The sequence below is a fragment of the Ischnura elegans genome, chromosome X, assembly GCF_921293095.1.
Source record: "Ischnura elegans chromosome X, ioIscEleg1.1, whole genome shotgun sequence".
Taxonomy (NCBI): Eukaryota; Metazoa; Arthropoda; class Insecta; order Odonata; family Coenagrionidae; genus Ischnura; species Ischnura elegans.
In genome coordinates, this window is record NC_060259.1 from 108,674,998 (window position 1) to 108,701,182 (window position 26,185).

The 26,185-nt window shown below is 37.1% G+C and overlaps 2 protein-coding genes across 4 annotated transcripts in view; both read left to right on the plus strand.

Annotated features, from left to right (window-relative positions):
• The window catches only part of LOC124170513 (probable 3-hydroxyacyl-CoA dehydrogenase B0272.3), a 37,346-nt gene extending 23,683 nt beyond the window's left edge, over window positions 1-13,663 (plus strand). Inside the window, exons 4-7 of the mRNA XM_046549285.1 lie at window positions 4,240-4,377; window positions 4,470-4,632; window positions 12,288-12,404; window positions 13,186-13,663. Of these exons, the coding sequence (XP_046405241.1) occupies window positions 4,240-4,377; window positions 4,470-4,632; window positions 12,288-12,404; window positions 13,186-13,307 (540 nt within the window). The 3' untranslated portion in view covers window positions 13,308-13,663. The remainder of the gene's footprint in view (window positions 1-4,239; window positions 4,378-4,469; window positions 4,633-12,287; window positions 12,405-13,185) is intronic.
• Window positions 13,664-21,117: 7,454 nt separating this feature from the next.
• The window catches only part of LOC124170756 (inositol polyphosphate multikinase), a 50,859-nt gene continuing 45,791 nt past the window's right edge, over window positions 21,118-26,185 (plus strand). Inside the window, exons 1-2 of one of the 3 annotated variants that reach the window (XM_046549693.1) lie at window positions 21,118-21,504; window positions 21,584-21,747. In XM_046549693.1, the coding sequence (XP_046405649.1) occupies window positions 21,591-21,747 (157 nt within the window). In that variant the 5' untranslated portion in view covers window positions 21,118-21,504; window positions 21,584-21,590. Of the gene's footprint in view, window positions 21,505-21,583; window positions 21,748-26,185 lie in introns of those variants that run through there. The other 2 variants (XM_046549692.1, XM_046549694.1) reach the window with 2 other exon arrangements.

Here is a 26,185-nt window from a genome sequence, read left to right on the forward strand (position 1 = left end):
CACCCACACGGAAAACACTCGCTGGTTTTAAGTCAACCCACCCCGGAAAGTACGGAACCACTCGTACGAGGTGAAGTTCGGCACTAATGCTATCGCGTACGGCGTAGGCAGAGCTTACTGCAGAGGGTGAAGCGTGACCATATGACTGGGCAATGAAATTTTTTATCCTATAGAGAAGGCAACTTACCCACTCATTTCTAACAATAAGTAGTGTAGCTCTAGATGAGCAGATGAATTTAGATTGCTAGTAGGGAGAAACAAAATATCCTGAGAAGATATCGCTTCGTTAGCACCTCAGACAAGTGAGACTTGTAGCATAACTCATAAATTGTAACCAGACGTTTTCGAAAAAAATCCGCATCAACTGCCGTGAAGCTCACTATCAGCTGCGAGGGTATCGATATTAGCCAGAAATCACCATCGTATCATTCCAACTATTTCCTTGCTTAAAATGGTTAAATAACGTTAGAAATATGTCGTGTTTGGTATCATTCTTTTTTTAATTACGTGCACATCACTAATATCTCAATCTAATATAAGTATAATACCAATTGCCGAAATTCATTTTTACTCACCTTTTGGGCTAATCGGTGATTCATGCAGCAGTTGACCTCCAGAGGTGAGGATCATTGAAGCGAGTCGGCTAAAAAAAAAGTCGGCGGTCGAGAAAGGGGGAGTCGTGAAAAAGGTTTCTTTTGTTCTCGAGTAACTTGATATTTTCTCTCGAAGCTAAGGTCGTCGTAATACGATCCCTGCTCGAGCTGGGACCTTTTTTTATTTTGAAGAAGAAGAAAGCTTCAACCAGGGGGAGGCGAGTGCTGAATGGAGGGGGATACCGGATCTTGGGAAATGCACTAATGTAACTATCGCACGGCACTCTGCTTCTCCCTATCGCATTTCAATCTCCTGGGGAAGATTCAAACTATGTGTCTGTTGTTATTAGCCATAAATAACACGTTGTAAACACTTAGTCTCATTTTCATCGAACGATGAATGCGGGAAAATTATTCGACGGGACTGCGATCTTCAAACGATCAATGCGGGAAAACGATACTTCGGGGAACGATAGATGCGGGAAAAAATGACATTGTCTTTATGGAACTTAATTTGGGACCAGGAGCGTTGAACGATGAATGCGGGAAAACGATGAATGCGGGAACGATAAATCGGGGTTCCACTGTACATATAATGTACTTCATAATTTGGAACCAATTGAACCTCGAAATTTCACGTGCCAAGGCTGGAGCGCAACATTTATTTACGGGTATCTTTCAGCAGTCAGGTCTCCTCCTAACTATTTGGGAACAGAACATCTTAGCATCGAGTTTTACCACAAGAAGAAATAAAAAAAGCCTAGGAAACACGAAGAGTAAAACGTCGAAATGCAAGTGATGTCACGTCTACATTTGTCCCCTTTTTCTCAAGCAACCAGAAAACCCTCAAGTGCGTAGTCTCAGAAGTAATGCAAAAAATCTGTCGACTAATGCCGGCAAATACAGCTGATAGTAAAGGAGGGAGCACAGATGATGACAGAAGTGATGTAGTAAAAGATCTCCGCTGGCAAGAACAATTTTTTACAGGAGAAATCGCTATACGTGGTCATCAAATGAGCCAAAGAGAAAAATTCGTATACCCCTCCATAACACCGTTACTCAGAGACCTGGTTTGAAGGATTGCATAACATTGCTAGGTGGGGATATTGAGCTTCTTGATTAATAGTCTCAGATTTTTGATGAGCGAATTTTACAATTGAATACGTTGGTATGATCAAAAAAATAAAAGGGCCTAATGGTTTTGCATCATCCAAAGGACGCATAATGGGCTCTTCATTTTACGAATTTTCGGCGAACAAGACTCTAGTATCCAATCTCCCCAAAATATGTAAGGCTATTTGCTTAGTTTCATTTATGCACTACAGGGTGAGTGATGATGTAGAGTCAGGGAAACCAGTGGTAATTGCTTTTTACAACGCAACTAAAGGTGGCGTAGATACTTTAGACAAAATGTACTGTAGATGCACATCCGGGAGGTTGCCAATGAGAGTGTTTTTCAGAATATTAAATATTTCCTTTGTCAACTCTTTTGTGCTTCAGCAGTCTGAGAAAGATATGACACGATTTAATTGTATTAAATCAATAGTGGAGATCTCGTTAGACTCCATATAGGAAGAAGAATGTCAAATGTAAGACTCCCGAGACAGGTAGGATAAATGATTGCACAAATTCTCCATCCACCGTAGGAAGAGGCTAAAGAAGTTGAAAGGTTTGAAATGGGGACAATATGTAGACTTTTCCCGCTGTACAAAAACACGGAAAACCTCTTTCTTATTTTTCCAATGCTAAAAGACTGTGCTTTTGTGAAAAATTGTAATGTTGATCGAGTGCAGAATGCAACAAGAAAAGAAATAAGCGGGATAAACATCATGGTTAGTTTCTACTTAGTCTTCCAACTTTAACATTTAGGCCTTATTTTGAAATCAGGCGAAATATTGATACATAAATATGATCATTATAACTCGAGTGTTTTTGGCATCAGTTTTTTGATCCTGCTTCAAATAAAAATTTTTATTAGCAAATTGGTTAATAATGGGAATGTAAAATTTTTAATGTTAATTTTAGAATAATTAAGAATTTAAAGAGAAATTAAACAAAACAAAAAAAATGGCATTGCAACATTTTAAGAGTTTTTGATTTGTTGCGGTCTCTCAGACCGCACATCACTGGTAGTGTAACAAGAATTGCACGTCACTGGTTAAGGCTCGTGGCGAGCAGTCATGTGAGTGCAGATGAATTAAAGAAGAGCATAAAACTAATATAAATTGCCTTATCTCTCAAACACAAATTCACATTACTCCAAATGGAGTTTACTTACAAAGTACCTATTATTAATATAACCATTCCGAAATGTTATTTCAATTAAAAAATAGGATGAAATAAAAGTTGATAATCCGAAATCAACAAATACACTAAACGTGTATTATACTCGCCGCTTCTCAAAATCTTCTGTAACCCTTCCAGCATAAAAACAAGAGGACCACCTACAAATGTCATTTCTTTGGAAAATATCGCCACCGTCATTGCTCCCCTTTAATCTTTTGCTATGTTTTTGAGGAGGGTAATAAGTGTTGTCTTTATATCTACGCAATCGAAGTGACACTGCTAATATACCTAAACGCCATTATGATAATAAAAAATTTCTCGCATTTCTTTGCATGCTGCTATTAAAATTAATTATTAACTTTTTACCATATCATTAAGATGAAAGTTACAAAATACCTGTGCCGGAGCTTCAAACCCTGGCCCCGGAGGTGGAAGCCGAAGACGCTAACCACTACACCAATGCACCAATCTGTAGAGTGTTGCCCTATTTTGGGAATATATTAGACTTGTGAAAAGTTTTGCATGAAAATTAATTAAGTACTGCCAAATTAAGCCCCATTCAATGTAAACACTACCAGTTCCGAGATGTGTTCACCTTTCCGAATGACATAAAAAAATATGGCATTGAAAAAAGTGGAGCAAGGTACATGGTCTCTTCTTGTTAGTCTTTTTTAGTGTTAGCCTAATCGCAACATTCTCTCACAAGTACAGAATTATCTGCTTTGCTTTCCATTCCCGCACAAGAATTGTGAGCCAATTTCTTGCGAATAGAACAAACGACCCAGTCTTCAACTGATTTTGAATGGAAATTGCTGCAGTATAAAGATAGAGTTGTTTCTTCACCCCGTTATTCTTTTTTCCATTTTTTCTTACATCCCCATTCAACCCCAAGAACACATTTACGCTTACCTAGGGACTGACACCCGAAAAAAACATTTTGTCAGGCATTCAATTATACAAAACATAAGGAAAATTAGACTTACTTCAAACGCATGCCAAGAATAACTGTAATTTAGATACTTAAGTATGACTTATCATCGATGAAAAAGTAAGGAAACAGCAGCAAAAATTCACAAAACTCACAGTTCATGTGGTAACATTCAATTAAACAAACCAACTTGGTTGCAGAAGATGAGCAATAATAACAGGTTAATCTATTCCCAATACTCTCTGATAGATGACAGCCCCTCCTAGACGAAAAAAATCAAAACCCCATTCTACTCCATGTTCCTCTGTTTATTTACTATGATTTAAATATTTTATTTTCAATTTTTTAGCATTATCATATGTATATTAAATTTATTTTTTTCGTACGATTCTCATCTTCAGTGTAATATGTTTCCATTTATGCTATTCTTAGGCTGCCCCAGCTCACACCATATTTGCCTCTAACACTTCATCTTTATCAATCAAAGAGATTGCATCAGTGACCAAGAGGAAAGATAAATTTGGGGGTCTGCACTTTTTCAACCCTGTTCCAGTTATGAAATTGTTGGAGGTCTGTGTCCATTTTATTTCTTTGTTTTAACTTGCTATTATTTTTATGTTACAGCTCTGTCTTCACATGTTTGTATCATCTCATGTATTCAGGTCATAAAAACAGAAGACACGTCAGAAGACACTTATAACAAGTTCCTAGCTTGGGGAAAAGCAATAGGCAAGACAACTGTCACTTGCAAGGACACTCCAGGTTTTGTGGTGAACAGGCTCTTAGTTCCATACATGGCGGAAGCGTGCAGACTCCTGGAAAGAGGTAATTTTTTTGGAAAAATTGAATAAACTTGTTAAATGTGTGAGTTCATCTCTGTTTAAAAATCAATGGTCAAGTAGATATATTCATGTGATCCTAAGATATTTAGGTAAACTTGGCATAACCAGAGGTTGGCAGTATTGAAAGTATGTACATGTAGGTATTTGAATGACATATTTTTGATACATTTTTTTATTTTTTGTTTAAGAAATGGCATTTTTTAATAATTTATATTATTTTACTATTTAAATACCTTTTCTAAGTACATATTCTGTAATTTCAAAGTACAGTGAGTCCTCGTTTAACGTCACTTACCGTTCCTGAAAAATGTGACGATAAACGAAATGACGTTAATCGAAGCATAATATCCCATAAGAAACAATGTAAAAAGTGAAAATCTGCTCCTAGACCTCACAATTCCTACGCGAAAAAAACGTTAGCGTATCATATCTGGGGCATTTTTTACGGTGGGAATGCCAAACTATCGCATAAATACGAGTTACTGTCTTCATCGACGACAATAGCAGCAGTGACGTAAATCCTTCTCCATTTTTGTATCTTCCAGCATTTGCTTTTCAGCTTCGCTATGGTGGTCGCCCAGGCGAGCGTCGCCTGGGCATCATCATCGCTGAAACATCGTCGCCGTTACAGGAACCAGAATTATTGTGAACTCGGCGAAAAAAGTTACGACAAAAACTCCCGAGTTCTACACGAAAAATGCCTTGAAATCACTTTTTAGGGTCCTGAAAATCATTATGTCAAGTAAAACCTTGCGCACCTATGCCAGAATTCATTGTGCAGAAATTTTTGCTAAAACCGTAATCGCAATTAAGAATAAACACACCGTTTTACACTTTGCTTGGACTGACTGTATTACCGCCCACAAAATGAAAAACCTGCAACGCCCGCCGCTTCGCCTTTTTTTCGTGCGAAATTTAAAAGACTTGATGTTATCGCGAAGCGTAGGTGCGATGAACGAATGACGGTCTCAAAATTTTCGTGACGTTATCGCGAAATGACGTTAAACGGGGTGACGTAGAACGAGGACTCAGTGTACATTCAAAATCAAAATTTATTGTTTAAACCAGTTTTGGTTGGGCGCTTTCCATTCATGCGACTTACGCGTCGACTAGTGTCGACTCGCGGTAACTGTTTGTAACTCTCCTATTCCTGTGCGTTACCGTTTGTTGACTTGTGTCACAACAGTCGGCGACACACAGAGAATGGAACACGAAAACTGCGATGCAAGTCGAGTTGTGTTAATGAATGGAAAGCACCCATTGTATAGCCATGGCTGCCAATATGGTTCTCTGGACATTTTTTTGGCTCACTAAATGCATGATGGATTTTTCTGTCGAATTTAATTTGCTTTCTCTGCCATTCCAACAATATTGTAATGACCAATGATGCTTACACCTTGGGTGAAAAAAATCAAGCCGTAATTTTCTTTCCACTGTAGTTGTGCATCCATTGACTGCCTCTGGTGGTGATCAGGGCCAGATTTGTCTATATGCTAACCAAGGGCGTATCAAAATTAGGGGGGCAAGCCATGGTCGTTCGAGTTGTAACACTGGAGAGGTTAAGGAAACTAGAATTTCAAGAAAAAATATCAGGACATTATTAGTTTTTAAAATGATTTTCTTGAAAAATTTATTTTTTATTACATGTTTTATACTAATATCACTCTTCTTGAATATAAAAAAATACTTTCGATTTGAACTAATTTTCTTTTGCTTCTAGGAGGGGGCAACTGCCCCTCACTGGGTACGCCCATAAGGCTAATTAGGCTCCAGCTGAGGGCCAATTAAACAAAATTAAAATCATTGGCTGTGTTCGTTTGTGTATATGTATGCTGGATGGAATCTAAGTGCAGCACACTCAGTGCAGAGGCTAATGATGGGGAGGGACGGCACGAATAATTAGAAAACGGTAGTTTTCTTGGGAAATCTTACTGATTTAACTAGCTATGGATGCAGTTAGAATAATTTTTGAAAAAACAATGGTTACATTTGTTTAGATTTACACATGATGCTTAGACACTTAGAGGGCGGAAAAATAAACGTCATAGGCCTGTTTTCAGAATTATTGATTTGACTGTCAGTGGGATAATGGGTGACCTCTGTATAATTTTCAGTTAACTAGTCATGCATGGCTCTAAATTGATAAACCATCCAATACTGAGTGCATACCATGGCAGGAATTCTTGGCCTTGCTATGACCATAGTTTTTACTGGTTAATGATAGGTCTTTTGAAGGTATACTGCCGACCACTTGTTATCGTGCGATCCTTGCTACATACATGCCGTACTCACGAAAATGTACTTGCATTGCATATTGAAATCTTTGGCTGGGTTTTTTTTCCATCGGTTGCCATCCAACTTCAGTTTAGGTTTTTTTTTATGGTTATTTAAAAAAAGTATTATTTTCTATGGATTGGGTTTGAAAGACATTCATCTATCATGCAAAATTATACATTTTTACTTTTCATATCTCCCAGAAACCATTCGTGTGTACACATGTTTTACCCAACATAAACAGTTATTTCTCCCAGGAACATGTCATCTTTATGAAATGCAGCTGTAGGAGAATTTTTACATTGCATTCTCTTTAAACCACGTCTAAGTCATGCAAGAGGGCTGAGCTACATTGGCTAATTTGGCAACATAATGTCTCGAACAGTGGTTTACATTACACCACTTTTCCTTCCAGTGTTCCACTTCCATGCCCCTTTATCATATTTCACATGTAAATGTATCCAGTGGGATCATAGCTTAGCTTTAATGCTTTGTTGCATGTTGTGAGTTATTGCAAAATTAGCAAAAATTGAAACATTGGCTATGCCTTCTCTCGGCTCTCTTTAAAGGCTCTCAGCCACTAATTCATCACATATCTATTCTTTTTTCCTTTAAACTCAGTACTTTTCAATGGAATGTTATAATTTTAAAAGAATAAATCTGATTTTTCAATACAGAATCTAAACCTAGTTTTCATTGTAGTGCTGCATTGTCATTTCAATTAAAGTTGTTAAGTGTAAAATTATTTTCATTTGTAGTCAAGAAAATTTTTAATTTATGGAGGAGGGATTGTATTTTAACACTAGGAGGACGGGAGTTCCGCGCTACCTAGAAGGACGGCTAGGGGTCATTTGACCCCTAAAATGTATTTTGTAATATAACGCCTAATTTTCATCCAGTATTCAGTTAAATCGTATTAATTGTTGAATCAATTCATTAAACACACTATTTAATATTATTAAACATTATTTCCATTGTCAAAAGTTAATAATAATTATTTTTAAAAATCATTAATTAAACCATATTTTGTAGTCGATTGAAGATTAATCATTAAAATACATGCACTAAAAGCAAAATTTTTGTTTTGTATTTAAACAATAGGGACACTAGGTTTGTAAAATTTGCATTAAAATTTTTTAATAATTATTACTTTGTTGTAAATCTCAGACAGTAGTTTTTCAGTGCTGTTTCCACCAAATATTTTTGCACTGAATGCGTACATTGGACGATTTATTCATCTACATCTAAATCTACACGCTACCCCGCAAGCCGCCTAAAAAGCGTGTGGCAGGGGGTTTTAGGACACCATCCATTTCCACTTGTAAAGAAAGTTTAAAAATGGAAAGGAAATCGATGCAATTCGGTGATATTTTTGACACCATTTTCTTTTTTTGCCCGTGGAGATATGGCTGTTGGATTTGGGGACGTGTAAATAAAATGATACATGCTATCCATCATTTCTACTCCCGCTTGTTGTTCCCGAGTAAAGGTTCTTTATTGTACATTATTGTTCTTGTTTGCCTGATTCTACGTAAGAGTATGGCCAAAGGTATTTTTGAACACTCGCGTTGAATGGATTACATGGACATTCGTAGGCCACATCTATTTTTTCAGATCGTCCCAGCAAGAGAAGTTTTCCATTTTTTCTAATTTTCTGCTACATGGATGGATGGAAAATAATTGTTTCTAGCTACATTTATTCCTGAATTCTTCTATGTTACAGTCACTTTAGTAACTATGTATTTATTTCCCCAACGCTTGATTTCATGGCCAATCTTCATCTTTTCCACAATAAAGAAATTCATTCAGGCTGTATTTTCATTTCACATATGTCAAAACCCAGTACTCAATTGGAAATTTGTCTGGTTTATTTGGAATACACCTCATAAAAGGGCAGCTGCATTTCATTGGATATAGCTGTGCATTTGCTGTCACGCCATCGGATTCACTATCTTGGACTTCGTCGTTTCCATCACACGCAGATGATGATGGATTGGTCAGAATGTCCTTGAATTGATGTTTCCGATTCACTTCCAGACTGATCTTCTATATTCCCTACAGCTATTTGAATGGCGACGGTTCTCTTCTCTTGATATTTATTTCTCGACTTCTTACTCTCTTCCTCAACTCGCTACTGATATGTATGCAAAAAAATCTACAAACGAAAGCGCAATTTGGAAGAATCTTCTCCAGTTGCATTGGAGGTATGAAGAGCTGGAGAGCATTAGAAATTCATGCAAAAGAATAAAAATTTCAAAAGTGACTCTAATTGCCGTTTGAAAGCAGGGACTCAACCGCCAACCGTATCCTGATTCGTATCGTCCAAGAACTTGCAGTAATACTTCTTCTCCGTCCTACGTGCAGATTCCAAGGGTAGGATATACAGTAGAATTTTACAGTCCACCCAATTCCTCCGCTCTCTCAAAAGGAGAGAGAATTTTCCCCAGGGCGCAGTGTGCAGTCCAACCCCCCTCCCCAAACTCCGACAGGGTCAGGCTGGACACACGGCAAAGGAGCAAGGCCGAGTGACAGAGCCATTAGGACAGAAAAATGAAACAGTTATTCTCAAAGCTGATGAGGAGATGATGAAAAATAATGTCTCTAAGAGCTATGCATCTTGGCCGACGGAAAACAGTCATGGGATACGTGATGATTTTCCGGTCTGGGCAATACAATAATCATTGAACAATAAAAGGAATACAAAATTAAAATATCATAATTGCATGAATTCCTTGCAAATCAAGGATTGAGAACGTTTTATTCCCGTTTGCTGCCCATAAAATATCGAAAGATAGAGCACAACAAGTCACTATGCCTAGGTTTTGGAGTACAGGTAGGAGCCCTTGGGATGAAACTGGCATTGAACCGGGTACTTGCTGGTTCAAAATGAAGTAAATCATCTACCACACTAGCCACTTGCTGATTATAAGTTATACATAGCTCAAAAGAGCCCACGGGCAAGACAAAAAGCAGAAAATAGCGCGAAAACAAGTTGTGGGTCAAATGACCCCCAGCTGTCCTTCTAGGTATAACATGTCATAAAAATTTAAAACAAAACATTATAGTTGAATTTTCACTAATTTATCAAAATATAGACTAAAATGAATAAAATGAAAAAGTTTCAAAATTTAAAAAAATATTTCAATAAGAGAAAAATAATTTTGAATTCTGAAAATGGGTCAAATGACCCCTGCCGTCCTTCTAGTGTTAAGAAATTACTAATGTATTATGAAATCACCTTTGTATATTTGTATATACGTATTTCAAATACAAATTTCAAGAATTATTTGTATTTTAAGTACAATTTTATGTGTAATTTTTATTTATTACATTTAATCCAGTTTAATTTTATTTTGCCTTCCTCTGATCATTGCAAGTTCGTTTTTGTTTGATGAAATTTTTTTTGTTCTTGTGGTTGATCAGTTTTGCTGCGCATAACACTATTAAAGTGTTCTCATTCTAAAATATTTTTTTACTGTACTATGTTTAGTGTTACAGTAGACTCTCGTTATTACGAAGTTCACGGGACCGAAAAATCGGAGGTTCGTAATAACGAAGTTCGTAAGAACGTTTCTTTTAGGAATCGTCGAAAGGAATAGTGTATTATAAACGCGATTAAATTACGCGGAAATAAATATAAACAGGAAAATGCGTTTCAGTTTTTCAACAGAAGACTGCGCCATGACGCAATCGAGGGTTGATATCTTCCCGAATACATGAACTCCGATATTCAAACTCGATGCGTCCCAAGACCTTGTTCCTAGGTTGATAAAATTACAGTCCGGCCACCGAGAGTTGTCCAATTACAGACCAAATGGTCTAGGTCCGGGGAGGGGGCAAGGCTGCCAGGTAAGAAAGGGAAACGCTTACAAAGTGTTCCGTGAAGAAAAGATCCGGAAGGGACGACGAGCGTCAAGGACCTAGAGGAATAATCACTTGTTCTGTGATTCGAAGAATGGGCTTATTTTGGTGGATCAGGCTTATTTTGGTGGATCAGGCTTATTTCGGTGTTCGTTTATGCATTTGACAACGTTGTATGACTAGGCGAGGGTGTGAGGTGCGTTTGGGGGACAGCGGTTGGCTTAAAACCGTGCTGGCGCAGGATTATCCGCCCATCCTATTGTGCCGTAATCGGACAACCCTCGCCAGCCGGACTGTATGTAATTTATCGCAGAGTAAGGTTATCCTGCGGGATGCAACACTGCATCACACGTATGCGCTTACTCACGCTTGTGGCGAACTGATCTAGCGGGGCCTGCGATGCATTCGGAGCCGAAAAAATAGCTCCCCGCGGTGGCGAAGAACGGGCGAAACGTTGAACAGTTCCTAAATTCACACCATTTTCATTGATACCTTATTCAGATCATGATCACAGTGAGAGTTTCCCAGCGCCACACCGCGTAGTATCGGCCAAATCGAAAGGCGCCAAATTTGAAATTTGAAAATTTTGAATGCTCCTACCTCTGAAAATTCGTAAATCGAATGTGCATAGGAAGAGGTCTGACTGTACATCCTATTTACGAACGGTTATGAGTAGGGCACCCTGACTACACAGGAATGAAGCTAGTTATATGATGTTGCGTGTAAAGTGAATAAAGAACCATAATTGACGCTCTTAGGCACAGTAAACGAGAATAACTTAAACGTGGCGCAATTATTGAAACTTAAGTGTAGTGAATATCCACCTAAATACCGTGGCTTGTGCGTGCAACTTCGTAATAAAGTTCATATTGTAACTGCCGGGACCGGGACATAGGTTCGTAATTTCGTAAAAACGAAAATATCGTAATAACGTTTCTTTTACTATAGCTTGGATAGGCCCTTTCGACGGGACCAACGGTTTGCTTCGTAATAACGAGAACTTCGTAACAACGTTGTTCGTATTAACGAGAGTCTACTGTATATATTTTGATCGTGAAGTTTGCCCAAAGGCGAAAAATGTGACCACTTCTAGAAACTGGTGATAATTAAGTATGCCTCATACACCTGAAAGTGAATTTGATTTCTGTCTGTAGCAGCAATAGAGCATGTTGCTAGTCACCCGATACTATCTAAAAAGTTGGATGATTTGAAAGTTTTCAAATTGTAAATCTCTATTGTTGCCTCTTATTTAGTTTAAATTTATACTGGCGATTTAGGTGTCTTTCTCAGGTGATTTTTTTCCATGGGTTTCAATTTCTACTATTTAATTTAAATTTTTCACTTTCAATGTAAAATAAAAATAAAAATTGGAACCCAATTTATTATTAGAATGAGAAAGCTTTACATGTACATATATTAATGTGCTGCAGTAGTCACCCGAGGGTATGATATGCATTGATAAATGCTATGTATGTTTAGAAGCTCTTATCATTTTGATTGTAGGAGATGCATCTGCTCGCGATATTGATACAGCAATGAAGCTAGGTGCTGGTTATCCGATGGGACCTTTAGAGCTGGCTGATTATGTTGGTCTGGACACAACGAAATATATTTTGGATGGTATGTTAACTCGTTTTGTTGAGAAATTTGTAAAAAATTTTGAATGGACAAAAATAGAATTTGGACTGATGAAATAGTACTAGTGTTAAATATTAATTATATTTAAATACATATAAAATTAAATTGTTATAAATAAAAAATTAAATATTATAATATGTTAATATGTATATTTATTACACCTTATTGTTTTCATGTGTACTGTTAATTTAAACTTATGGGGCTGCTTTGGAGACAGCTTTGTTGGTCATAGTATTTACTTCATTATGTGGTGGGTCTAAAGGAAAGTTTGGTTTGGGTGTAGTTGGGCTGGCTGTGATAGTGATTGAATCTTAAGCATGTTAAAAGAAACTACTTTGTACTTTTCACACACTTTTTTAAGTACCCCGATCTATTTAAGTAACAATGTGTCATTTTTGTGGGAGGAGAACCAACTAACATAAATATTACATAAATTCACTAAGTATCACCTTCATCCATTAATTTATTTAATGACCTGTTATGGAGTAGAGATGATAAAAACAACTTGTATTAAAATCTCTGTTGATAAACATTAGATATAGGTGTCCTAATTTCTCTTCTTCCTTAAGAACACAAATATTCATGCTCACAGTTTTATTGCTGTGTGTTTAATTTCTGATACCTGATATTATAAGTCATCATTTCTTTTAATAGCTTGATTAACTTTAGATTTTAGAAGGATACCATTTTTCAGTGAATGTCCATTTGTTATGATGAATAGTTTTTCTAAATGATTCAATTAACTCATATTATCTTTTTTTAGGCTGGAATAAGCAGTTTCCAGAAAATCCACTCTTTGCTCCTATTAAAATTGTTGACAAGTTAGTGGCTGAGGGAAAACTAGGTGTCAAATCAGGAGAAGGATTCTACTCGTATAAGAAGTGAAACCAACTGTGATACTACGACTGGGAATATCTAAATGAAACTAAAGGCCTCTGAAATTCATAAATGTAATTAAGTGAATAGTTTGTGCATGAAGAATAAGCAGTAATGTACTAATTATCGTGGTTATCAATAGCGATATCCTTGTTGAAAATTGGAGTATGATGTTTCATTGAAATTTTATAATTATTACTGGCTCATAATGTTTCCACATTAGTCTCACAATCATGTCATCCAGAGGTGAATTTGTGATGGATATGGTATTCAATCTGAAAATATGGTATTTGGACCAAATGTGAAAAGATAATAAATAAGACTGACTATTAATTCTACTGAAATAAATTTAATCTTGTAATGAACTACCGAGAGTGATATTATTCATTCCATTGAATTCACCCGTTTTCGACCTATATTTTTATCTGCAGCAGTATGGGTGTGCAGTGAAACCTCTAGTAGGAGGGAACACTAAAAATTAAAAATTGATTTTCGTAATTTTTTAAAACCAAGAAAATATGAATGGAAAACACACACGCCAAATTTTAGAGCTCAAATTCTATTTTTAACCGAGATAAGTAGCTTTGAAAGTCCGCTAGGAGCTTCGGCCACGCCCACGGCGCGAAACGTATTTCTATTGGCTGACGCTGTGTGACGTGTGAACCTCATGAATGTCGCAAGAGTAATGCTTGAAGAAGCCGTAAACACATTGCGTTCGTGGAAATATTGGCCAAAAGTTTATCGTCATGGCGAAACACAATGTTAATTTTGTTCTGGCAGATACCAGAAGTGTACTGACATTATTAACAGGGACTCTGGACAATTTTTGTCTCAAAAAGAATCATTTCATTGAAATGAAACTTCTTACGATGAAATGTTTACACTTTTGAAAGAGACAGTAATCACGGCAATTATCGTGGATGTTTTCATTTGTGGACTTACCATCATAAAATCCTTTACTTATTACTGGTTTTTAGTTTCCGGATGTAAATTGTGAAATAAATGAACAAATGTGCTATAGCTATAGCTGTTCTCTTGCCCTCTGAAGGGAGGAAATCGGGGTTCTCTCAGTTTCTTGTAGGATTAGCATTCAAATTTCATTGGAACAGCAGTTTTTTAAAGCATAGGTCTCGCTTTGGTCCACCTATTTTCCTGATAAATTTTCAAGTCAGTTTCGTGCTATGAAAAATAGTAAACAATTGTCATCAAAATGAAAGAGTAACTCAGAGATGGGGATTTTAACATGAAAATATTCGTAAGTTCACTTATATTTACATCAGAGTTACACATACAGTCACTTTCAAAAGTTTTAGGACAAAGTTTGTGGCACCACTTCTGCTTCTCAAGGAAATTTAGTATCCTATACTCCTTTTGTAGTTATCCGCTTCACTCCGCTGACATTCAGCTTGTGATTATATACATGCACACAAAGGGACAAATTATTTTATACTGCAAATGTATCGTTCCGCTTCTATTTATGTATGTGTAATGATTATTTTGTGAGCATTTACTGCATACTTGCACTGGTTTTTACCCTTCGTGGTTAAAGTAATTATTATATGATTTTTGTCATGTGACAGGTCGCCACAGTGGTGGCCTAGTGAGCAACGCTTTGAGCTCAGTTAGTAAAGGTTGAGAGGTCGGGACCGTCTCTCATAATTTTTTCAGCTCTTTTTCTTACTTATTAACAGGTTTTTAACAATCGTAGTTTCACTGTATTTGATATTATGCTTTTATTATTGCCGATGCAAATTTTTTAAATTAAGAGTAAAATGGTGGATAAAATCCTGGCGTTAGCATTAACGTACAGTTTGAAGTCTGGCGAAAGGAGTCACACATTATAATTTATTACTTGTCAATTATTCTTTTTTGATTAATGATAGTTCAAACTATTTGCTAGTATTCATTCAGTAAGTAATTGCCTCTGGTTTCTCTGTTTTGTTGTAAGATTTGCATAGTTATCCGTGTTTATTATTTACTATTTGTTCTTCTATCTATAGATCTGGTGGCACCGGGAGTCAAATGTGCTTATATCTGTTTATTGTGAGTAATTCGATATCGTAGTGTTTCTGGAGTACACATTTGAGATTATCATGTATTAGTTTGCAGTATTTGACACATCACCAGGTAAGCATCGAAGACACTTTCCGTTGCAGTGGTTGGCTTTTAATGCACAAGATAGAAACAAAGAGTGAACACCAGGGCAAATATGCAGTAAATGCACACGAAATAATCATTATATCCAGCATAAATGGAAGCAGAATGATATATTTGCAATTAAAAAAAGCATATACGAAAAATTTGCAATGTGTGGTCAAAGACAACAAAAGGAGTAATGGAAACTAAATCTCTTTGAGAAGCAGAAGAGATTTACATTAAAATGGCCCTCACACATTCTATAATAGCCTATTTCTGAAGGAATATGTAGTCTCCGTGCAGCGTCGCACCACCGCCTTCCCCGGTCTGGGTCGTTTAGCACCACAAAAATACTTTTCTGGCGTTTAACGAGAGGAAAATTCACATATCGGCACACAACAATACACATAAGGTTTCCTTCCACTCATTTAAAATTATCTTTTTTATTTAGTATTTACTTATGCTCGAAATAACGCCTACGACAATGCACTCCTTATGCAAGCAATGCAGATATCATGAGGTTCACACGTCATCCACATGGCGTCGCCCGAGAAATACGTTTTTGGCGCGGAATTCAAGTTGAAACTTTAAACTGCTCAATGGGCAAAATTATTCTGTGCTCAATGGTAAAATTTGGTGGGAGCCTTTCTTACACCCATTGCTTTATAAATCAGACAAAATATTTGGTAGTGTAATTCCTTCTATTAAAACATCTGAAAAGAAATGCTAAGTTGAGGGAAGTGCGGTATGTAATTTCTTTCATATGAGCTATTATTGAAAACCTGATAAAATTAGAGAAAACAAAAAAAACAGAAGGGTACAAAAGAGAAATTTTTCTGCAGAGTTTAATGTGAAGAATAAATTTTAATTCTCATGGCATGAAAGCTCAAAGACATATGGAGAAACATGGCTTGTTGGAATGATAGATGCTTGTCATGTTGGGAATTAAAGATGTTGAGCTGACCCGGTGGAGGTTGCCTTTGTTTTCATTGGCAATATTGCTAAAGCTGTAATCTGGGCCTTTAAGTATGATATTCTGTATTAATGATGGCTATATATACATTAAAGTGTTGATTGCTACATGTTACTAAGCCACACACTTGAGCTTTTTTTGTCATAATGCCACTTCTAATTTGCAGAAATGGTTGCATGTACAGTGGTTTCCAAAAGTATCTTGACAAATTGAGCTGCACCACTTCTGCTCCTCAGAGAAATTGAGCTTCACTTGCTGCTATTATCATAGCAGTGCAGGGGAAATAAACCTCCAGAACTTCAATTTATTTTCTCTCGTAAATTGACCAATCCATCGAAGTATATTTTCATACAAGTAATACAGAAGCCTTATGATGATAGTTATCAAAGGTAAATTATGTAATAGATCTGCCGCTATCCTTTCGCAAGCGTGTATCCTTTGCTCTCACAGTATCAAGAGCTGACAAAGACGGCCATGGATGCCACTGAGCAACTGCAGCTGGAGTCAAACTCCAGGAGCAGAAGCCTAATCGGAATTGAGCAAAGCGAATGCAATGAACTGAGGAAACACACGTCCACACGGCACATGTTGGGCCTTAAGAGTGTTTTCTTATGGGTTCCGTGACAAGGTTTTTCCTATCTTTGATTTGTATTTGGACACACTGTTTATGTCTCACAAATATGCGGACATCTATTATGATTAATAATAAACAAATATGAGTAATTCTGTGTGCAGTATTTACTGTGAAGATCTGGGATGTTGAGCCCGAATGAATCACACTTTTTTTCATTTTATAAAAGAAATGTTCTTACTCAAAGATTATGTTGATAGTTCTAGATTATAGATAGATAGATACATGATGGTACTAGATTTTCTTGACAATGGAACCGCATAATTGTGAACCCCTAACATCACCAGCCATGTATTTGGGATCCCAAGCCATGGTGCTGTGGTTGGTGCATTTAATTAAGGGTATGCTAACGCCAACAATGAGTTTCTCCACCTTTCCTTCCATACCCTTCACTCACGGAGCAAATGACCACAGCTGCCAGTTGCATACTCCAAATATCATACCATACAGGGACGGTCTGGCCAGGTCGGCTAGTCAGCAATCGCCAAGAGCCCCGAGCTTAGTTGGACCCCACAACCCTCTGTCTATCATGGAGCATATATGAAAGGTGTAATAAAAAAGATTCAGATTACTTGAACCTAGGTTTTTTTTACAAAAATAAAATTCTGCATTGTCATAAGGTGCTTTAATTACAACACTACAGGGTAATTAGATTATACAAAAATTATAAAATAAAGATATCAGAAGATAATAGAGAATCTGATGCTTTTTTGAATGGCTTATTTGAAAAGGTTTTTATATTTCAGCACAGTTTCAAGGAACAAATTGACTATGTAATCTATAAAGGAACTATAGTATATTATTATATTTCATAAGCTGTTAAAATCTCACTTTTCATGTTGTATTTTCTGACAAAATTTCTATTTTTTTTCGTTAAATTTTATCTGGTTTACCCAGAATGGCATCAAAATGCTGTTCCAGGTATGCAATTTCTTAAAATATTCCCGTGGCAGACCCCTGTACCCCCCGGCAAGGGGGTCCCTATTATCAGACCCTGCCAAGGGCCCAGTGACGCCGACTTACAAAAAATATTGGGGGGGCCCAAACCAGGGATCTTGCCCCGGGAAATTTTATAATTAGTGAGTTTTAAGTTTTTTAAGCATTTTAGAAGAGTCATATGATCAACATTAGAACCCTGTTGACTCGAATATCGAGATCTGGACACTCCGGGGAAAATCGACAAGCTTGGCACATTTTTTCATCACCCCCATAGAGAATTTTTGGGGGGGCTCGGGCCCCCTCAGGCCCCATGGAGTCGGCGCCACTGCAAGGGCCCCCAATCACCCCAGACCACCCTGATACCATATCGTGGTGAACCTCAATATTTATAGAATATTGGTCTCCAGGGTGCAGCTAGGAATTAAGGCTGGGGGGGGTTTTAGGTGCAACTAATACCGGGGTGTGTGGGGGTATGGAATACCCACCAGGATAAGCGGTAGGTGCGAGATTAATACAAGGCAGAATTTTAAGATGAACGATTCAAAATGGTGTTTTACAGCTTTCTGAGGGATATTTTATTAATCCTTACACTATTCTATTAGTATTATCAATCCATTAAAGTAAAATGGATTAAACTTAAAAATTTCGCTGAGCTCTGGGGGGGGTTTTAACCCCCAAAAATCCCCTCGCTGCGCCACTGTTGGTGTCTATAAGAACAGTTTCAATTCAATACACTGCAAACTTAGGTTAGACGAGTTTTTTTGAGAACTTTCTGTAATTAGGATAATAGAAATAAAAAGTCGATTAACCAACAAAATATAAAGGTACTGATGTTTAGCTGCACAATTATAAGGTAAAGGAGTGTCAGAAACAAGCAATTTCTATGTTTTCTATTGTTTACAGCGACAAGCAGCGCGGAATAAATTTGCAATCGTAGTGGGGGCTTCGGGTAATACGAAAGAGGACTTTCCATGACACGAAAGAGGACACCATTTCATGTCATTGAAAAAATATTCCCGTGGACAGGATCAAACTTCTACATTCAAATAATTTCTGTGTAAAATGCGCTGCTTCACCAGTATGCCAACTCCCACACTGATGTTAATAGTGTCTTGTATGTGTTTTCTCAAATCATTCACGGGAACGAACCAGTCTTCTATTATAGTGACACAAAATCAAACTGAATTTTGATTTAGTGACAACAGATTTTAGTGGCATTATTTGCAGTGGCATGGCAGCAGATTTTTACATATTTTACCTTCATTAAATCTCAGCATGAGGCTTCTGTGTTAATTGTATGAAAATATACTTTGATGGATCAGTCAATTTAAGAGAGAAAATAAATTGAAGTTCTGGAGGTTCTGGTATTTATTTTCTAGCATGAGCTGCACAATTCATGTGGCATTAAACATTACACATATCCCACATGTATTGCCCCTTAATGATGTAGTAGTAACAATATTGCGGGAGATGGGAATGTTGATCAAATTTGCCCTGTACTGCTAATATAATTGCAGTAAGTGAAGCTCAATTTCTCAGGAGCAGAAGTGACGCCGCTCAATTTGTGAAGAAACTTTTGAAAACCTCTGTACATATAGTTGCTCGATGCAGCAATAGGGTAGTTTCCTTCATCAAATAAAACGAAAGGCATTGATTGCTATTCGTTACCCACCATTACTGTATTCATAATATACAAATTATTTCGTTTTAGAAGTACTGGTTTAGACGAATGGCAATGGTCCATTTTTATCCTCATTTGAAAAGGGCCAGATTGGCGCCCATGCGATGCCACTCCACGTGACGTCACAGGGACCTAGTTTCTATACGAGAAGATAGGAGTTATACATCGTCTGAGGTTACCAATGCATGCATGAGGCACAGAGCTCAGGGAAACATGTCTTAATAATCACCTATTAAAACTGGCTTAGGTGGGAAAGTTTTCTTTGTTTAATAAGGTATTATAATAAACCTTTTTTAAACCAAGCGCTACCAGCCAGTAAGATACTCAGCTACCCACTAGCATCCTGCGTCCTATGAGCGCTCAGAGCCTCGATCAAGGTCACCTCACAAGGCGGGAGGGGGAACCAGAAATGCGTCGCACGGACTTTTTCCCATCATTCCTACTTACGCGTCACGTTTTCGCGCGCTTGAAATTTTTCACTTTTCATGTAATCGCGAAAAATAGATATCGTCATTTAAAAATCTAAAAGCGTGAAATACGTACTCCAGGAGTAATAATCTTTCGATTTAGGGAATAAAAAAATAATAGGAAACACCCTATTATGAAGCTTGAATCATTTTATAGTGTCTACTACTTGGCATATTAGAAAAAATATTTCAAATTTCTTTGATCCATAAAAACCTTGAGAAAATTTGGAATTTGCAAAAAAAGCTAAAAGAGAAAAAGAGTACCAAATCATCAAACTATAAAAGGTTGTAGTGCAATAATGTCTCTCCAGTAGTCTATCTGTCAGTAGGACCAAGTTAGCAGCTCCCATCATTACATATTTGCATTGGATGATGTTGCTATAGGTAACAGTTTGCACATGATATTTAATTGCTTGGGCGCATACAATTTCTGAAAAAAATGTGGACGAATACCCTTTCTCTCATGATTTAATGGAAAAATTTTACTTCGGCAAAATGTACCTCACGGAACTTGGTTAACATTTCAGTTGTCTTTATTCTTTTTTGAGCTGCATTACTGTTTTCAAATTCATTCATATGGACTAGAAATCTGATGATGCGCCCTAATAAACCCCCTATCTACTACCCTATAAATCTATCTTTTGAATAGTCTTAAAAGGGTCTTAAAGTTTCTATTCCATTCAGAGGTGACACCATTTTTCCCAAATAAAAATGTTTCCTTTGAACATATTGCAATGCACGTAATCACCATAGGAAATAGAAAAATTAGTGTTTAATTTCCTTTCTCTGGTGTATGCTGCGACTAATTTTTTTCTGCTGGCAAATTTTCGTATTTATATACATCATACGCAAGGAGTGACTTTGAGGGAGCGACTGTACCCGAGTATGTCACTTGATGCGAATTAGTACTCATTTGAAAATTGCGCGCGATAAACGTTACCTTGAAAATGAAAAGCGAAATAAGACGATTGCTTGATTGTTTGATTCGAGTGGGTACCCTGAAGACAACGAAGGAAATTTTTCTTTCTTAATTATGTCACGTAGTCATGCTGCGTACGTGACTAGATTTCGCGCACGGCACTCCGCATCATGTTTAAACACCTCAGAAATATCATGTGCTATCTATTCTGCGCATTCATTCAGAAACATGTGAATCCGGATAAGCGGCTGTGACAGACTGCGCTGAGTCAAAGCAGGAAAATGCGTGGTTTGAGTAAATCATCTCGGTCATTCGTGTTGCGAAACTTAGAGTTCGGTTCTGTCATCAGCTTCTTAGAATATTTTGTAAAGGTTCCTTAAGAAAACATGGCCCTTATATGGTCATCAGTCTTAGGTTTCTTGGCCAGGAGAAACCCATTTCTCTGATGCCTCTGCTTCAAGTATGTTTGTTTTGCTTTATCTCGAAGGACCTCTGAATGCATATAAGTGATCATTTTGTTCGTTTTTTGCATGGTGGAGAAAGGGTATGGATGAAAATCTGGGACTGTCAAGTAAAAGGAATAATATACTGTTTGCTACTGATCTTCCAATGCTACTTAATGAGCATCAAGTACTGCAGGAGCTGAGACCTTTGCAATCCCAAGTAGCTGGGCATTCAGCAGCAAATGGAAAGTCCTCTTTAGGTAGGCATTGATGATGCTACTGGGAAAGAATGCTTAGTTTTCGTTTCTATTGTATGTACTTGTAAAGGTCTATGGATTCAAGCTCAGCTGACAGCAAATGGAGTACTATATGGTGGGACAGTGTAAGAAATTATAACAATTCTGGCGGCCTTTTGAAGCACGAATTGAACTTCAAAGAAGTGGCATATTCTCCACCCGAAAGAAATATTATGTGCTGTACAACAGAATTTTTGGATTTGAGGGTGTTTATTAGCCTGTCCATGTTATCAATGCTGGCATGGGCTCCTAATTTGATGTGAGCTGTGATTCATTGGATGTCATTGTTTTTTTTTAGTATCATTTGCGCAGTTGACGTATTGGGGTCAAGGATTTTTTATGCGCCTGGCATACTTGGCTGAAATGCTCTTTTAAAAGAAGTTAACTTGATCTAAATCGTATTTAATGCTAATCTCATTTCTCCGCATCATTACACGCTTTACAGTCTGTATCACATAAGTGTCACTTTCGCCCCACTAATCTGATTTTAATAAAATATATCTTCTTTCCCTGCTGATGTTAGCTCTCATTAATAAGTTTAATCCAGAGATTTCTTTGCGCGGAGAACCAGCGCTATATATCAGGTGTATATAATCATGCCAATTAAAGAGATGAATTGAGTGACTCTACTGTCATGAACATGCCAAGAGAGTCATAAGGCTTGCCAACTTGATGTGAGTTGAGATATGACTGATGTAGCTGGCATTTCCTTGTCGCTCAAGAATTTCCATAATTTCACTTGTGTTAAGCTGTGGAGTTAAAAAATAGCAGAATGTACAATTTGTTTGAACGCAGAAATGTGAGAAACTGTCAACAAAAGTTTTCATTATGTTACCAAATAATGTGTTGGTGAGGCACATTAGGATATTTGGCATCAACCCATTTGTTATCCAGAATCTCTCATTCTTAAATGATGCTGCAATATATCGTGGCAAACAGTACACTGCAAATATGGCATTAAACATGGTATGGCTATTTTTGAGTGGACTTAGAAGCAATGCTTTTAAGGAATAGCTATATAATTTATAGAAGAAAATGCTTGTGATATTTCTTTGCCAAATATTCAGACCATTCAATTTAGGGTGGTATAATCCTCTAGAGTAGAGTAGATCCTCTTAATTTACTAAGTAAATGGGATCCCAAAATTCCTATTCGGTAAATCAAAGGTTTTGTAAAATGGAGGCTAGATTCCTGTGTTGTGGGTTGCATTCATTTTCCACTTGGAAGCATGTAATTACCCTAAAATACATCACACCTTTCACTGTCTATGGCCAGTATTTGAGTAAAAGTGGGTCAAACTTTGATTATACTCACAAGGAAAGGTCACGTACCTTGCTCCGCCTTTTTCAATGCCGTATTTTTTTATGGCATTTGGAATGGCGAAACACATCTCTGAACTGGTAGTGGCTCCATTGAATGGGCCTTAGTTTGGCTGTAATTAATTAATTTTCATGCAGTACTTTTAGCAAGCCTTATATAATTCCAAAATAGCACATGGCCTTGCAGATGGGTCAGTTGGTGCAGTGGTTAGCAGCATTGAGACTCAGCCAGGGGTACAGGGCTTCCTGGTGGCAGTGCATTTTGTAGTCTGCAAGCATAGGCATGAGAGAAATTTTTTTATCATCATAATGGTGTTTAGATATTTAAGCAGTGTAATTTCAAATTCGGAGATATGAAGACTAAGTTTGCTACCCTCCTCAAAAACGATTCAAGAAAGATTAACAAGGAGCAATGACATCGGATTTTTTGGAAGAAATGACATTTGGAGGGGGTCCTCTTGTTATTATGCGGGAAGGGCTACTGAAGATTTTGGGAAGCGGGAATTTATGTTTAGTGTTCTTATTTATTACATCTGCATGCATATTGCCACTTGCCGCTCTCGAAAGAAGTGGTTTTCATTTTGAATTTGAAAGTTGATCAGTTTAAGCAATACAAAACAATAACATTTTAGTGCACACCAACCCTTGCTAGTGTAGTTGTCATATCTGCATATTCAAAATGACACTGCTAAAATATTAATTGCCATATCTCTCGAACATTTGTAATTCACATTAATCCAAAGAGAGTTAACTTACAAAGTACCTATGTTCTAAAAAGACCATTATGAAGTGTTATTTCAATTAACAAATAGGATGAAATAAAATTTGATTATTATAAATCAGCAACTATGCCAAATGTGTCTTGTGCTCGCCACTTCCCAAAATGTTCTATAGCCCTTCCAGCATAATAATAAGAGGGCCACCTAGAAATGTCATTTCTTTAACCCTTTCAAGATGGTGGAGTTCTTGCCTTAGCATGACTGCTGTACTGAGCCCCACGAGACTCCTCTGTCCCCTCTGTATGGAGCATTTTTGCAGGACATTCGTGAAGAAGGGTCGTGCACTCTCAGCACCAACCTTTTTCGACCCTTCCTAGTGGGGACTCTACATTACCTCATACTCTGAGTGTAGTTGGGCTCCCTCCTTTCGGTGTTTATAACCTACCAGCGGCATTGGTTCACAGTCAATCATGCTTTGTTTTTATGATTAACCTGTATGGATAATTGTTGCTTGCACGTAAATTGCAGACTTCAAATTGAATTCCTCGTTTGATTCTAAGAATTGTCAAATTTTGAACAAAGCTCTACCGTCAATATTAACGCATTTAATGCAGCAACAATTTCCATGTAGATGTTTATAATGAAATCGAGTATAAGTTAATATTTATCGTAGAATTTTGTTTAAAAATTGTAAACGCTGCTCAAAAGACAATTAATTTCTTAGTTTATAATTTTTGAGAAAGGAATAGGAAAGGAAAGATTTCGTAAAATAACTGGATGTGCAATTGTATGACCGCAGTCTCTTACTGCTAAGAGGGGTAATATAAAACAAGAGGTCTGGTTACCTGCTCCCAGATTTTGAGGGTAAAGCCCAAGCCCTGCTGTGTTGGGTCTTGAAACAAAGACATCGCACACGGGGTAGAGCTAGGAAACGTACATGTTCGGCATTCATTCACCTGCATAGGTTAATCTCCAGCGAAAATTTGCAGCTTTCATCTCCCGGGTCAAGAAACGTCCAGACACATATTTTCGTCTTTAGTAAGGAGAAGGTTAAAAAAATCCACTGTCATTGCTCCTTGTTAATCTTTCGGGATGTTTTGAGGAGGGAAGCAAGCTTAGTCTTTATATCTCCATGTTTGAAATGACACTGCTTAAATATCTAATCGCCATTATGATGATAAAAAATTTTCTCGCACGACTATGCTTGCTACAATTAGAATTAATGAAATACCATATATGTCTAAATATAGTCCCCCCCTTTTTTTCCAAAAATGCCCAAGGTAAAAGTAAAGGAGGGACATTATTCTAACACATTTTTTTAACTTTTCCCAAAACTGAAGCCTCAAAATTAGGGGGGAGACTATATTTGGATAAATACGGTACTTGTCGCCATTTGATCAAAATGAAGACTACAAAATGTACTGCCGCCAGGAAGCCCGAAACATGTACCCCTTTGTGAGTCTCAGTGATGCTAACTACTGCACCAACTGGCCCAACTGCAAGGCCATGTGCTATTTTGTAATTATATAGGGCTTGTTAAAAGTACCACATGAAAATTAATTAATTACAGCCAAACTAAGGCCCATTCAATGGAACCACAACCAGTTCAGAGATGTATTTGCTATTCCGAATGTCATAAAAAATACAGCATTGAAAAAGGCGGAGCGAGGTACATGACCTCTCCTTGTCAGTAATGACCTTAGGCAGGAATCACATTGCAGGTCACAATTGTGCTAACTGATGGTGGAATTTTTAGCTTTCATTTTAGGCTTTAATAAATAAAGCCGATTCAAATACTTCAGTGTGTCTGCTCTACTGTCTGACACTTAAGTACCATATTTGACTGCATATAGGGCACACCTAAAAAAAATCTCCTGCCTTTATGCGACAGTTCGACGTCCATGGTTTAATGTTCAAAACCGACTCCATTATATTAACTAAAATGTATTTATTATTTAATTGATGAATGTTGTATTTTGTATTGAGATTATTAAGCTAATTGCTATTATGTGAAGTTATTTGTGTATTACATTATATTATACTATCGTTTTGCTCGCTTCTGCAATATCGAAGGAGTTGAGAACGAAATATTGAATGAAATTAATTGAATTCTTACGGATTCATTGATCGTGCTCAATCGATATTTCAGCTCAATTTATGCAATCTTATAAGATTTAAATGGAACTAATTTAAGTTGCTGGGGTGCCGCACCTTTGCACAGACTTTTTTCTTGTGCTTGTCATACTGAAATGAGAGTGCGTCTCCTATGCCATCAAATATGGTAAGTGACCATGAGATTATCAGCGATAGGTAATTCTACCAATAAATCTGCCCTTATTCCAAATAGATATTTCTGAGAAATAG